The sequence below is a fragment of the Syngnathus typhle genome, linkage group LG7 (assembly GCF_033458585.1).
Source record: "Syngnathus typhle isolate RoL2023-S1 ecotype Sweden linkage group LG7, RoL_Styp_1.0, whole genome shotgun sequence".
In the NCBI taxonomy this organism is placed as follows: domain Eukaryota; kingdom Metazoa; phylum Chordata; class Actinopteri; order Syngnathiformes; family Syngnathidae; genus Syngnathus; species Syngnathus typhle.
Window position 1 is genome coordinate 6,897,222 of NC_083744.1, and position 14,073 is coordinate 6,911,294.

The 14,073-nt window shown below is 40.6% G+C and overlaps 3 protein-coding genes and 1 non-coding gene across 5 annotated transcripts; 2 read left to right on the top strand and 2 right to left on the bottom strand.

Moving 5' to 3' along the window:
- The first annotated feature begins 862 nt into the window (after positions 1–862).
- si:dkey-5i3.5 (uncharacterized protein LOC565091 homolog) lies at positions 863–3,164 on the top strand. The gene is made up of 4 exons (XM_061284092.1): positions 863–1,037; positions 1,407–1,659; positions 1,741–1,987; positions 2,140–3,164. Exons 2-4 carry the CDS (start codon positions 1,429–1,431, stop codon positions 2,499–2,501), a joined length of 840 nt encoding a protein of 279 aa, XP_061140076.1. The 5' UTR covers positions 863–1,037; positions 1,407–1,428; the 3' UTR covers positions 2,502–3,164.
- Positions 3,165–3,249: 85 nt separating this feature from the next.
- Positions 3,250–3,331, bottom strand: trnal-aag (transfer RNA leucine (anticodon AAG)). The gene has a single exon. It is a non-coding gene; the product is annotated as a tRNA-Leu (tRNA).
- A 312-nt stretch (positions 3,332–3,643) lies between these two features.
- rbm28 (RNA binding motif protein 28) lies at positions 3,644–10,380 on the top strand. Of its 2 annotated transcripts, XM_061283726.1 has the most exons (21): positions 3,644–3,986; positions 4,153–4,308; positions 4,393–4,420; positions 4,475–4,631; positions 4,698–4,773; positions 4,870–4,962; positions 5,047–5,118; positions 5,457–5,526; positions 5,908–6,185; positions 6,454–6,517; positions 6,585–6,694; positions 6,766–6,839; positions 6,913–7,048; positions 7,201–7,265; positions 7,338–7,496; positions 7,564–7,713; positions 7,969–8,043; positions 8,103–8,181; positions 9,005–9,152; positions 9,629–9,743; positions 10,048–10,380. In XM_061283726.1, the coding sequence occupies exons 1-21, from the start codon at positions 3,869–3,871 to the stop codon at positions 10,183–10,185; spliced, it is 2,361 nt and encodes a 786-aa protein (XP_061139710.1). In that variant the 5' UTR covers positions 3,644–3,868; the 3' UTR covers positions 10,186–10,380. The 2 variants fall into 2 exon arrangements, with proteins under 2 accessions (XP_061139710.1, XP_061139709.1); XM_061283725.1 differs by having other exon boundaries at positions 4,393–4,631.
- Positions 10,381–10,704: 324 nt separating this feature from the next.
- LOC133157304 (leptin-like) lies at positions 10,705–13,706 on the bottom strand. Its single transcript, XM_061283727.1, has 3 exons — positions 13,617–13,706; positions 12,642–12,806; positions 10,705–11,917 (listed from the first exon to the last, which is right to left on the bottom strand). The coding sequence occupies exons 2-3, from the start codon at positions 12,789–12,791 to the stop codon at positions 11,579–11,581; spliced, it is 489 nt and encodes a 162-aa protein (XP_061139711.1). The 5' UTR covers positions 12,792–12,806; positions 13,617–13,706; the 3' UTR covers positions 10,705–11,578.
- Positions 13,707–14,073: the final 367 nt, after the last annotated feature.

Consider the following 14,073-nt stretch of genomic DNA (forward strand, 5'->3'; position numbering starts at 1 on the left):
TCTAATGTAATCCTAAATTTGAAACCAACAGATCTCGTAACACTGGATTTTTTATTATTTTGTTGGTGTTCAAAATATGCGTCACAGGCACCAATGTGCGACACCCGGCGCTAAACCTGCAGGTAAACCAAGAGAGATCCAATAAAGGTTTCTGAGGAGAATGTTAAGTGCTACGTGAACTAAACATCGCTCACGTAACCTTGCAGATGAGAGTTTATATTTTCTGTTTGTGACGAGGGGGTGACGTCTTGACATCTTCCTGGCGTGTCGACGCTCAAGTCCAGGAACAAACATCACGTTACGTAAAGTTCTTGGCTTTTATTGTGCACGTCGATATTTTTCACTTAAACAGTCATTTTTAAATTAAAGTCGATAGCTGATTTCACGCTCCACAGTGGTAGACTCAAAGCCAGAGGACCATCCAAACGAGGCAAGTTATTCATTTTCCGTCTGCAGTCTTCCTTCAGTCTCACAACTTTTAATGCGTGACAAATCCATATGATTTTGAATAAGCTTGTCAAAAGCAGTATTTATTTCGGACGACAGTCTGGGTTCCCTTTCTTTTTCTTCCTAACGGGGGCAGCAGCATTGCGCCTCGGCATAGATGATGCAAGGCAAGGAAGAATGAACAGCTCGCATTGTATTTAACCCTCATTTTGTCTTAGTAGGAAATCTTTAGTCTCTTACAATGCCGCACTTTTACTTGATAACTGGAAACGGGTTCCTTATTTGGGTTTGAACATATTTGTTTTGTTTATTTCAGGGCTAGATCGCGTTCACTGTGATGACCACAAGAAAGAGATGGTGCGTACCAATGTTTACAGCTAAGAAACAAAACTATCTCCCAAGCCTTTCAGAATTAAACCAGGGTTTTATTCATATAATAAGTAAACAAAACAAAAACTCACTAAGGAAGAGAGTGCTAATGTTTGGGTGTCCTGTCGAGAAAATATCCCAGTCCCTAATAAAAGTTTTTGAACTTTTCGACTGTTAATTAAAGCAAACGCCGGAAAGACCGGAGTGTCGTCGTTGACAAGGTATACAATCTTTCAAGTCTAAGATGTGTAACACGGAACTCAACATTCATTGAGTTGACCTTTCCTTAACTAATTTTGACTTCCTGGAAATGACTTGATTAACCTTGCGCATGTTAACTAACAATAATAAACGCATTAACTATACTGTGCATTGTAACGTTAATGATAAAAGGGCGGTCAAAGCAACTTTTGACATCCGTAGATGTCATTTGCAGCACGTCCTTGACAGTTGCTTGATTTGTTTTTCTTTTGAAAGCGTGCAACCTTTCTCTTAAGTACTTGAAACATCATTCATTCAATTTGCCAGTCATTTCACATTTGTAGTTGACAATAATGTCTCTAAAGCGCTCTGGACCCTGTTGTCATCAGTCCACAGGCAACTGCATCAGCAATGCTCACCAGGTGCATCTTGCGCCGAAGCTTCTCCACTCAACGCCTTAGTAAAAATGTCACCTTCCACATGAGCGAACATGTCGCCTCCACGACGAGGGATCACACCTGCGAGGACCAGACACCTCTGACAATTATGCTGCCATGGTTGGGAGCGCGTCCCCAGGCCGTGGCCAAGTACTGCGAGCTCTACCTTCGCACCGGCTTTGATGTGCTTGTAGTCGAGAGCGAGGTATCTATCTCTCCGCCTCTGTCCATCCGTCCGTCCATCCATCCGTCCGTCCGTCCGTCCACTCATGCTCTTCATTTGCAGGTGCAAGAATTCCTATGGCCTCGCTGGAGTTTGCAACATGGCAAGAAGCTGCTGGAGTTGTTGCACAGTGACCGTTTTGTATCGCGGCCACTGCTTGTGCACGCCTTCTCCATCGGCGGTTACACCTTCTCACAGCTGCTGGTTCTAGTGTCCGAGGACCCGCAGAAATACAAGACACTCACCAAGAGGATCAAAGGACAAATCTACGATAGTCTGGTGGCAGGCTCTGTGGAGTTGATGGCTTCAGGTCAGTTGCGCCTCTAGAAATGTACACCTTGCCTCCATGGTGGTGGAGTTTTTTGTAATCTAATCGTGTTATTCAATCAATGGTGTCAGATCGAGTACTAACCCTAACCCCAACCCGAGTCCAGTTAAGCAAGCGTTGTCTTGTGTAATCAGGTGTGGCCAAGATCGTGTTTCCACGCTGGGAGACGACGGTGAAACAAATGAGCCTCCTGTACTTTAACACGTTCAAGCGCCAAACCACCGACTACTACAACAGGAGCATCCAAGTCTTCTGGAATTCTCCCATCACTGCCCCCGCTCTCTTCTTCTACTGTGACAACGACCCGCTGAGTGACCCGGGTGCGCTGGAGGAAGTAATCGACTTCTGGCGGGGTCGCGGTGTAACCCTCACTGCCAAGAAATGGGAGAGTTCCAAACACGCCGGCCACCTGAAGGCCCACCCGCAAGAGTACGTTGACACTCTGGAAACCTTCCTCCACTCGCTCACGCTTGTTCCGCTCAAGGCCAAAATGTAGTTCTCATGCCAAATCTGCTCCAACTTCTGTTACTAGGATGAATTTATCTTCTCAGGTTTCAATACTAGTCAAACTATTTATTTTAAATGCAATAAGTGGGAACGGCAAAAAGAAAAAAACTACTTTCAAGGTGTTGCTCTCTATCTGTGTGATGAAGGATTATTAATTAATTACTACATTATAAGATTGCGGTTGTAATTGTAGGATAAAATGTGTGTGAAGCTAAAACTATTTGCATAATTTCACTGCTCAAATCAAGATTTCCAGTGAACAGTTTACTTTAGACTTTTGGATGTTTACTCAAAATGGTTTGACTACTTAGCTTGTTAACCTGTGGAGAATGGAACATGCTTGTGCTGTTATGCGCTTATTGCCAGCAATAAGCAATGCTGTTACTGAGTTCCAACTGCACTATTGACATTTTCAGGAACTGTTTCCCACAGTGGTTTGATTGGGTTCTTGAATTAAATGCAATTGAATGTACGGTGGACGCAATGTGTCTTGAAAACTTTGATGTTGGTTTCTTGAATTAAATGCAATTGAATGTACGCTGGACGCAATGTGTCTTGAAAACTTTGATGTTTATATACATATCCGGTTTGTCACGCCTTGTGTACTGTACATTATTTCCCAAATAAAATTGGAATGTATGCGAGCGTCAAATTTCATGTATTTTCCTTTACTACTATTAATTACTTTCAAATGTATAAACGATTGCAGTAAATTCTTAACTGTTACAAAAATGTAATGGCAGCGGTGGGATTCGAACCCACGCCCCCGAAGAGACTGGAGCCTTAATCCAGCGCCTTAGACCGCTCGGCCACGCTACCCGTGACGTAGAAAGGGGGTAAAAAGTATATATAGCTAATCCATTACCTGGGAGGGGTCAACGCTACTCTCCATGTCTACAGATCCTGTAGTAATATAATAAAAAATGAGGAATAGAGCACGTTTTAATTGTTTTGGTTCAAAATGTGGCACGAACGTTAATGAAACAATGTCCCGTAACTGGACAAACCGAGCGAAAAGAAGACAACACACTCGCTTCACCACCGTGGGCGACAGATGGCGATATATACCAATTTCGTGCGCAGAAATAAACGCAAAAGAAGATGCTGCTGATGACTTCCGGGGCAATTCATTTCCAAGATGGCCACCCACGTCAAGTAAACATGCGACTAAAGTTGGCCGTGCTCGTTGCAGATATTGCATCTATTTCACATTGTATGCGCGCTAATAATTAATATTGTATTGTATATTTAGTGGTTTACTTTTGATATTTTATTACCGATCGGGAAGTCATACCATTGCTATTTTTTTAACCTTGCATTATCGTGCTAACGTCAACGAGGCAGAAGAACGCAAGCATGGCAACTCGTACGCTGTTTATCAAGGGGTTGCCGGCGTCAGCTTCGAATGAACGCCTGGAGGGAATATTCTCCGAGATAGGTCCTGTCAAGCAGTGCTTCGTGGTCAAAGAGAAAGGTGAACTCGTCCTTCTTTGGCCTATCAAACAAGGATTGTAAATGGGAAATAAAGGAAATATTATATTTATTAATAAATTGACAATAATCGGCAGATTAATCGACCAATAAAGTAATTGTTCGTTACAGCCCTAGATTTATCACATGCCTGTCTTCTTCTGAACTAGGTGCAGAAACATGTCGAGGATTTGGCTATGTGACGTATGCCATGGAGAACGATGCACAGCAAGCGTTGAAAGACATAAAAGATTACGATGGAAAGAAGCTTTTTGTTTCGGTGGCCAAGAAGAAATTGAAGGACAAACGGGACGAAAAGAAAAAAGGTGTGCATGATGCCCTAGAGCTCCATAAACACATAGTAATATCTAATATTGATGTATTTTCTTTTTTTATTTTCTGATATTCAGTTACAAATAAGCCGGATAAGCCAGCAGTGCCAGCAGTGCCAGCAGCGCCAGCAGTGCCAGCAGCGCCAGCAGTGCCAGCAGCGCCAGCAGTGCCAGCAGCGCCAGCAGTGCCAGCAGCGCCAGCAGTGCCAGCAGTGCCAGCAGTGCCACAGCCACCAAAGGCAACTGAGGAAAACTTTAAAAACATCAGGAAAACAATCCTGAAAGCTCGACTCATTATTAGGAATCTCAGTTTTAAGGTACATCTTGCTTCTTTCACAGGTCATGTCAGAAGTCTTTCGGTGACATGATGTTTTGTGTTGTAGTGCTCCGAGAAAGATCTCAAGCAGGTTTTCGGCGAATTTGGAGAAGTGCTTGAAGCCAAAATACCTCTCAAGCCTGGTAAATGTGATAAAATGAGCTCATCTGAACATATGAGGTACACTTGACTTTTTTTCTTGCTGACTTTTCTTTTTTTTTTTTTTTACCTTGCAACAGATGGTAAGATGCGGGGCTTTGCATTCGTCCAGTTCAAAAATGTGTCCATGGCATCCAAAGCGCTTCAAGCTATGAACCTGAAGGAAATTAAAGGTATTTCTTATTTATATATTGAAGTAACTGTATTTTTCAACATTCTAAGGCTGCATTCATGTTGGCTCGCTGTTTCATTTTAAGGCCGCCAAGTGGCTGTCGATTGGGCTGTGCCAAAAGACAAGTATGTTGCTATGCAGGGGACATCCACTAAAGGTAGAGATCATTGTCACATTTCTAATTTTCTAGCCCTTTTCATAAATGTTGTCAATAACAGGGTACTTTCGGGTGGCAGAATGTGAGGAATTTGAGTGACGACAGCTAATGCGCAAAATTACTGCTATATATACTTCAAAAGGTTTAGGTTTGTTTCAATTTCCTCAGATAAATCCAGTAGATCCTTTGGATGTCATAGAAGGTTTTGTTTATTATTAGTGCCAGCGGAACTACTGCCACCCGGAAGTACATGTAATGTTGCGGTTGATAAGGTCTATGATAAGCCAAGTTCATAAACGTACCTAAAATAAGTAATTGTCTATTTGTTGATTCCACAGAGACTACAACGAACAAAGAGGCTGGCGCTGAAGACAAGGAAGAGGAAAAGCAACAACCAGTTAACAAGAAGTAGGAGTCTCAAATGCGTGTCACCAAAATGAGAGGAATTCAATTCATAAATTATGACAATCTGCCACCCTCTGCTGTTGACCGAAAGTGATATCAACGTGCCCTTTTGGCTCGCAATTGCCAATGTAACGTGGCCAAACTTTGCCAACACTTTTGGTCGACAGCAGGAGGCGGTGCTTGATAAAATGAGAAGAATGATAGAGCTGCATTAATCTCCTTAATTCTTATTCCACCAATGACGGTCCTGGGTGTCAGGAAAAAATTGCTGCTGGATTTGATTTTCACTTGTGGAGGCAGCACTTTATCATTACTCTGCTTATCAAGTCGTGAATGTATGTTCTGTATGCTTAAGGCGCTTGCATTGGTTGTGTGTGCCTACAGCGTCAATACAAAAACATCTATATCACAGAGCAAGGAGTTAATGTCAAATGACAATGATGACGACGATGATGATGATGACGATGGTGATGATGATGACAACGATGGTGAAGATGATGATGAAGATGATGAAGAAGATGAAGAAGAAGAAGATAGTGAGGTGGAGGATGAAATAGATGACGAGTCCCAGGAGGACGATTCGGATGAGGATGAAGATGAGGATGATTCGGATGAGGATGAAGATGAGAATGATGAGGATGAGCGCAATGGCCACCAATCAGGTATAGTTGATATTTTAAAATGAATAAATAAAGGATCACCACTCTAATATACTTTTCTCATGAAAAAAATCACAACATAATGAAAATGGTATACCAAGAGTAAACTGCGTCATGATCAATTCGTTGCGGCACCTCCTCCTGTTGTGCGTAACTCGGCCACTAGACGGCAGTATTATACAGTCAAGCAACACAAAATATAGGTGGACAGCACATTGGAGTTGTTTTAAATAGTGGGTAAAAAGTTTAATCATTCTTCTATTTGCACTAGCTCAAAAGAAGTCTAAGATGACACTTCCCTCAGATGTGGGGCAAGGCAGAACCATTTTCATCAGGTTTGCTCTTTTCTTCTTCTCTTGGTTATTGTTAATCTCCTTCACTCAGACTCTTCTTACTTTTCAGAAACTTGTCATTTGATACTGAAGAAGAAAACCTGGAGGAACTTCTGCTCCAGTATGGGGAAATCAACTACATCAAGATTGTTTGCCATTCAGACACGGGCCATTCGAAAGGTTGAGCCAAAAGTGATTATTTGGGACGCGCTCTTTCATGTTCTTCACTTGACTTGGCTGTTTTATTCCAGGTTGTGCCTTCGCTCAGTTCAAAGCCAAAGAGGCGGCAGACAGATGCATCGACGCAGCGCAAGATACAGCAGAAGTAAGCATTGGATTTTTTTTTGCCTCCAGTGTCACATCACCTTTTAATCATGTCTGTGCCTCGTCGCATACAGGACGGTGGAATTCGACTGGACGGGAGGAAGCTGCTGATCGTGGCCGCTGTGAGCAGAGATGACGCTGCCAAGCTGAAGGACAAAAAGGTCAAAGTGCAAAAAGGCACCAGGAACTTGTATCTGGCCAGAGAAGGATGTGAGTTTTGAATATACAATTTGTTCCATATTAATTATTTAATTTGAACATTTGTAACTATTTTGGAATAATTACTACAAATAAATCTAAACATTTAAAATTTAAATCTCGAAGTGAATTTAACTACATATTAATTTGATGTCTTCCTTCAGTGATCCGTGCCGGAAGCAAGGTGGCCGAGGGTGTGTCCGAAGCAGACATGATCAAGCGAGCCAGAGTGAGTGAATGCTCGCAAGAGGATGAAGATTTTTGTCTTTCATACATTCCTTTAATCGCCATGTATGTGTAGTTTGAAGATATAAAAAGGGCCAAGCTGAGGAACATGAGCGTGTTTGTCTCCAAGAATCGATTGTGCGTCCACAACCTACCAAAATCTGTAGACAACAAGAAGCTGCGCGCACTCTGCCTGCAGGGGTTTGCCAGCGTCAAAGGCGTCAGGATACCAGAGGTGAGTCCACAAGAGAGCAGTCTTGTTAATTATACTCACCAATATGTATTTACCTGTTTTCTCCCAGTGTCGCGTCATGTATGACAGGAAGCCCGAGAAAGGTCAGGTGACTGGCAAGTCTCTGGGCTACGGCTTCGTCCAGTTTCAAGACCACGAGCACGCTCTGTCCACGCTGCGCTACCTCAACAACAACCCCAACATCTTTGGCGCACTCAAGGTTTGCCTCACGGTATCTTTAGGGTGTGGTGTGAATAAAAGTATATACTATACTCTGAATCAGTAAGTCAAACTAAAGTGCAGATCACGATAATAATGCAAGTACATATATCTGTGGCTTTACCAATTCTATCATGCGTATCATTTCGTTTCATTAAACAGGATATGTAAACATGGAGAATTGATAAGCATCAGCAGGCATGACGGCGCCTCATCGATTAAGTAGTGTATTTTTTTATGATTTGCCACATTCCAGAGACCTATTGTGGAGTTCTCCCTGGAAGATACCCGCAAGCTCAAGCTCAAAGAAATGCGCCTGCAAAAAAGCAAGGTGGGCTTATTACGTGTGTTCGTGTGTTTTTAAACTCAATTGATTATTTATTTTTTCAGGAACAGAATTTCAGGAAACAGGGTGGAGAAGGCAAAATGACACCTCAGGCGAACAGAGACTGGAAAGCAACCGTACAAGGTAGATCTAGAAGTGTCATTGATTAAAAAAAAATAATAATAATAAACACAAGCAGAAAATTATTCCAAGAACTAAAAGCTGTCCATTTTCTGTATTGTATAATCCCAGTTGGGTCATGTAATGAAGCATCTCCCACAATGGACTGGTTGCCAGTTAACAACAGGACAAAAAGATGAAGTAAAAAAGTGAATAAAATAATACTGTTGAAAAAGTTAAAAGAATTGTGCTCTATTGAAACACACTTATTTTGTCAATTGGGAAAATGCAAAATGATACATAAATAAATTACAAGTATACATAAGAGAATTAGGCCAAATCATTGAAATGTGTATTCATGTAGTGAAATATTTTTATATAATAATTTAATGAAATAAAATGTAATGTAATAAGTTAATATAGAAAAGTAAATATGTGAATGTTTTAAAAAGTAATGAATCCATTTAAAAAAATCTTAAGAAAAATAAAACAAATAAAATCTAAATAACAATTAGTATTAAACATTAAAGCATTCAAAAATAATGGGAAAATTGAAAATTTGAAAAAATAACATTGAAGAAAGGAACTTATATGTAGATGCATGTAAAATACATAATATAGAAAATCATTTTAAAACTGTAAATAAAGAAACACAGTGTATGTATTTGTTTAAATGTACACACAACTGGGACAAAGGTTTTAAGAAAAATACTGAATGACTCTGAAGAATAATTTGAACCTCAAAACTTCATAGGTGAACACACTCTACATTTTCTTGCATTATCACTTCCTGTATGTCTTATGGCCAAGTGTCCGTCTCTTGGCCCTGTTCAATCCGCTTTCGTAGGGTCTGCATCAGCTCCTCATAACAAACCAAAACCCAACCAGCACTGCGGTTTCCTGACCAAGCCCGAAGTGGAGCACGTGGAACTGGAGAACGGAAAGAAGCGGAGGAAAGTGCTGCCCTTCCCGACCCACCGAGGACCCAAGATCAGGTACAGTTGTTGCAATATGCAGGGATGCTCCAATTCTGAAAACAGAATTATTTTTATGGCATCACGTCAGATTTTTTTTTCTTTGTCTCATCTTTTGTATGAGCCTTTAAACTAATGCTCACTAGGGCTCAGACTGAGACACCCAAATAACTGAAATGTCTTGTGCTCCAGCCTACATTTAAAAGTGAAGTGTAAATTAAAGTTAATTTATCAGGAATGGCAACTTGTTCATGGTATTTTTATTCAACAGAAGAGTGTTTTGTGCGAATGTTTGATTAAGCTGAATCACCTTTTCATTGCACTTGCGAGAAGTAATGGCGCTATCAAGTGTTGTTACTCAATACCGATGGGTACTCATTTGGAAGTATTATAGTACTCGAACATGGTCTGAAAAAAAGTGCTTTCTTTGCATCTATAGTGATGAATTGTTGATAAACTAAAAAGCGGACTCCTTACGAGCTTTTGGACTCTTCCAGAGCGCGTGACAAAGGGAAGCAGAGGGCTCCGCCTCCCAAGAAACCTCAGCATGGAGTCAGTAGAAAAGGGAGGCAAACGCAGCAAATGGAGAAGAGCACTCGAAGAGGAAATCAGGTTTATAAAGCACCTTACCTATATTTTAGAATCAACATTTTTTTATGGAGTACTATCAATGTTTTTGTCTTAAAACCTGAATTTATCTTTAATTATTTTGTATACTGGATTTATTTGTAATGTGCGTCCCCTTGAAAATGAGTCAATAATGGCTGTAAATTAAAGAATGTGTATAAAAATATGTAGGGAGTAAATGTATTTTCATTCATTTTAATTAAGTTATCTGCATAGTTATTCTGCTTGGTAACAATGTTTTGAATGAGAGTAAATATACATTTTATGTTTTTGTTTACTCTCATTGTAGACTAAAGGAGGAATGAGGAATTCGAGGAACAGGGGCAGTGATAATTTTGACAGAATGGTGGAACAGTACAAGAAGAAAATTCTCTCCAACAGCGAGAAAGGCTCCAGTATGAGAAAAAACAAATGGTTTGATCACTAACCTCATGTTATTATTCAGAATCAATTCCAAGACACCGATTCACAGGTTTTCTGTCATAATTGTATACCTTTTTTGTATGGACTCCATATGTTAAACTATTATGCAATGCCCTGTCGCATAAAAAGTGCTTTTATTGTAAATGTAGGTTGTCTTTATATTAAAATTGTGGAGTCAATTGGCTCTGTGTTCATCATGGCCTCGATTTGACAAGCCAATTTTGTCGCGAGATCAGAGGAGAGGGCAGTGCGATGGAATAATGATTCTCTCTGCCTCACATTTCTGAGAATCGCTGTTCAAATCCCAGGTTCAATTTTCCTACGTGGAGTTTGTATGTTCTACCCGAGTGTTTTCTCGGCTTCCTTCTTTCTCTATAAATGCCCTGCGATTGGCTGACAGTATACCAGGGAAAGCCCCGCCTCTCACCCTGTCATCTGTGAGATCCGCCTCACCCAAATGAAGTGGTACAGAAAATAGCAAGATAACTGGATCACTGTTACTGTCAATTAAGGGAGAAAAAAAGACACTTTATTTCATATATTTTTTCTTAAATAGGTTTTAAAAAAGCAAATACAGTACAAAAATATACAAAATGCACATTTGAAGGCGATAAATAGCAGTATTGGAAGAGCTGGTGGTGGATGTTGACATAAATAAATTCCCAGTATTTAAATAAGAATGGTGGTTAGCACATCTGTCTCACACTTCTGAGGTTCTGGGTTTGACTACGGGCTACAGCTTTCCTGCTTGGCGTTTGCGTGTACTACCTGTCTTTGCGTGACTTTTTTCCGGCTTCCTCCCACATTTCACAAACATGCTCATTAGCCTCATTGAAAACTCTCAATTGTTGGTAGCCATGAATGTGAACGATGCCAAAATCCATTTTTGTGCCCCTGTTTCAGATATCATTTGCACGGATGCAAGGCCATCTGCATTTGACTATATAGGCTTTGCAGTTTCTGGCAAGTAGTTTTGCTTTCCCTGACTGCAGTTCAACGGTTGACAAACTGCCGCCACTGATGAAAGTCGGTGAACTTCCTTAGCAGGCGTTCATATAAAGCCAGGGAAGATCTTAACCCGGAGGGTTACACTGGAACGCAACAAAAGCGGAATTTAGTGACTGTTGGGAGAGTAATAAAGCTTTACCTGTACCGACTTCAGGTTGTTCTAAACTGCAAAGCCCTAAGCTGTCCAAAGTTGATGGCCTCAATTGTGTCCGTATGTAGTCAAACGGAAAAAGAAGTGTTGAGTGACACATTGAACACTATGATCTGGTTTTAACGTCCTAATATAAATTAAAGAAGAAGAATGGATAAATAAACATGGCATCCTTCAATTTAGACAGCTCTGTTTTTGAGTCTTCAATGAACCAAATGTGCATTTTGGAGTTTCCAGCTCAGCATTTGTCCAGGTTCGCCATGTTCTGCAACAGCCGTGTGAGGATGTCCTTGACTCTGATCAGAGCCTCGATGCCGACGGTGAGGACGAAGCCTCGCTGACTCTGCAGCCGCTGCAGCGCGCCACCTGCGGCTGACGTTCTGTTGACCTTGGTCTCTCCACAGCGACCCTTCTTCCACTGACCGAGGTAACCCTTCAGCCACGAGATCTCGGCCTTCACCTGAGACGCGTTCAGAGAGTCTGAGATGAGCTTCTCGTAGCCGTCTAGGAGCGTCACCACCGAGGAGAGCCCATCCAGTTTGTCGGCCGGCGGCGTCAGCGTCATGCCAGGAGGAACCTGCCACACCATACCGCGCACAACCAATCAAGTTTTTGGTATATATTATTATTATATATGATAATAATCTAGAGGTGCAATGATTCAATTTTTGTTTTTTAATCGTTCACTGCTACGCACAATGTAAATTTAAGAAATAAACACTAGCTTTGATTGATAGTATGCCACAGTAACACGCACAGTGGTGAATTAGGTTTGTGCTTAAATATTGGGAAGAAATACTTAAATAATGATTAAATTAACACATTCACTGCCTTGCATATTAATTTTTATTAACTGGAGTTTAACTGTTTACTGCCACGGCAAGCGTGAAAGAGTTCTCTCAGATGGTATGTGAAATTTGGTTTCGTAAGAATTCTCATGACATGGGGTTAGCACAGGTTTTGAGTAGAAGATACAGTCGAGGGGAATCTCAGTTTGTCAAGTCGATAATTTGGGAGAAATTTTGACCAGACATGTTCCGTATGTGTGGTATCAAAAGTATTTATCACGAAAAGACAGCAGTGAATGGCGTGTATAAAATATTTCATTTCAAGTCATACAGTGAAACAGCATTGCCCAGAGCATGTTTTCTACATCTGTAAATAAATGTTGGCATTTTTCCTTTCTAATTCATCTTTTTGTTGGTTTATTCTCAAATACAATACAAGTTTTGTCAAGTAAGTAGTGTAACCTGTTGCCTGTTTTTTTGCAGAAAAGCTCTTTGGATTTCAGGAGTTGTTACCTGGATTTTATTGATCTTGGCCACCAGCTGCTTGGACCTCCCTTCCACCGTAGCTTTCATCCTGATGGCCTCCGCCGACATGGGGGCTGCTATGACCGCGCCCCACATTTGGGAGACGGACACCAGAATGGCCAAGGTGATGCAGTCCATTGTGTTTTTTTGCGGCTGCGGATCCCGGGAGAAATGCCAACAGTATTTTAATTCAAGTCTTTTGTGTACTTTCCCCAGCAAGCAACATAACTGGTTACTTCCTTCCACTTATTGACGCAACCTGTTTGATTGTGCGTGCAAATATTTGAGATTCCTCCAAATAGATGTTGAGTACAAAGATTGACCGCTTCCGCATGCCTGCCCTTGTCCTTATTTGGTTCGGTACCCAAATGTTAGTTGGCTTTGCTTCCTTGTCAATGAGGGTTGATTATTATTCATTGAGAAATGAAAGAAAAGTCGCACGACCATTTCCAATATTTTGTTGTCATCATTAGCAGTATATTTATATTTCTAAAATTGGGCATTTGTATTTTTTAGTTATTATTCATGTTTAATTTTAAATGAGGATATTTTGTGTTATTGTAGTGCTATGACACTAATAACTTATGTTTTAGTCATTTGGGTTTTTTGTCAATTTAGTTCTAAATATTTGTTTTTCATTTTTCAATGTTTTTTTTAAAAAAAAAATCATAAGTAAATTTGACTAAAGAAAATAATCATGTTATCATAATATAATAACAATACAATAGATTATCATACCAATTGAGCCAATTAGCAATCAAAGCACTTAATCACAAGCCTTCTTTTTCCACATACCCACATATGTATGATGTGTTACTACCTACAATAAATGACCGTGATAAATATTAAAATCGCAGGCACCATGCCAGAATTGTTCATGCAAACGTCAAACTTCCAATTAAGCACAAAATGGATCCCAAAGGGTTCAATGTCAAGCACTCCGAGAAGTAAAGTTGCCCTTACCTTTTGGTGGTGAGTGTGTCCACTGTTGGGGCCACCATCGGTGTGTCTTATAGTAGTGGGATGTTGAGTCACCTCTTACTCATCGCTTTCCCCGACCCCCCACCCCCTTCGCCCATCCCCTCACCTTCCTCTTCCCAGCCCAGCGCATCATCCCCTCGTTTACATAGCGCTTATTGGGTTTTACTTTTGAGCAACAATCAACCTGCCGTTTTTCAATCACTGGACAAAAATATATTGTACTTTAGTAGAAGTACAGATACTAGTGTTAAACAAATTGCCGGTAAAAGTAGCTATTGCACTATTAATGGAGAAATGAATGAAAAGTGTCTCGACTATCACTACTATAGTGTATTATGATCTTTAGCAGGTATTATAGTGTTATTCTTAGATGTGTTATTTCTAATCCTAGTTAACCTTCCTGTTTTGTTTCTTTCAGTGCACCAAAAATCAACCACTG

Excerpts from the sequence above, each read along its gene's own strand:
- si:dkey-5i3.5 (XM_061284092.1), top strand. The coding sequence starts at position 1,429 with ATGCTCACCAGGTGCATCTTGCGCCGAAGCTTCTCCACTCAACGCCTT. Across the intron at positions 1,660-1,740 it reads TGCTTGTAGTCGAGAGCGAG|GTGCAAGAATTCCTATGGCC; the intron begins GTATCTATCTCT and ends CTTCATTTGCAG. Across the intron at positions 1,988-2,139 it reads TGTGGAGTTGATGGCTTCAG|GTGTGGCCAAGATCGTGTTT; the intron begins GTCAGTTGCGCC and ends TTGTGTAATCAG.
- rbm28 (XM_061283725.1), top strand. The coding sequence starts at position 3,869 with ATGGCAACTCGTACGCTGTTTATCAAGGGGTTGCCGGCGTCAGCTTCG. Across the intron at positions 3,987-4,152 it reads CTTCGTGGTCAAAGAGAAAG|GTGCAGAAACATGTCGAGGA; the intron begins GTGAACTCGTCC and ends CTTCTGAACTAG. Across the intron at positions 4,309-4,392 it reads ACGGGACGAAAAGAAAAAAG|TTACAAATAAGCCGGATAAG; the intron begins GTGTGCATGATG and ends TCTGATATTCAG.
- LOC133157304 (XM_061283727.1), bottom strand. The coding sequence starts at position 12,791 with ATGGACTGCATCACCTTGGCCATTCTGGTGTCCGTCTCCCAAATGTGG. Across the intron at positions 11,918-12,641 it reads CCAAGATCAATAAAATCCAG|GTTCCTCCTGGCATGACGCT; the intron begins GTAACAACTCCT and ends ATGGTGTGGCAG.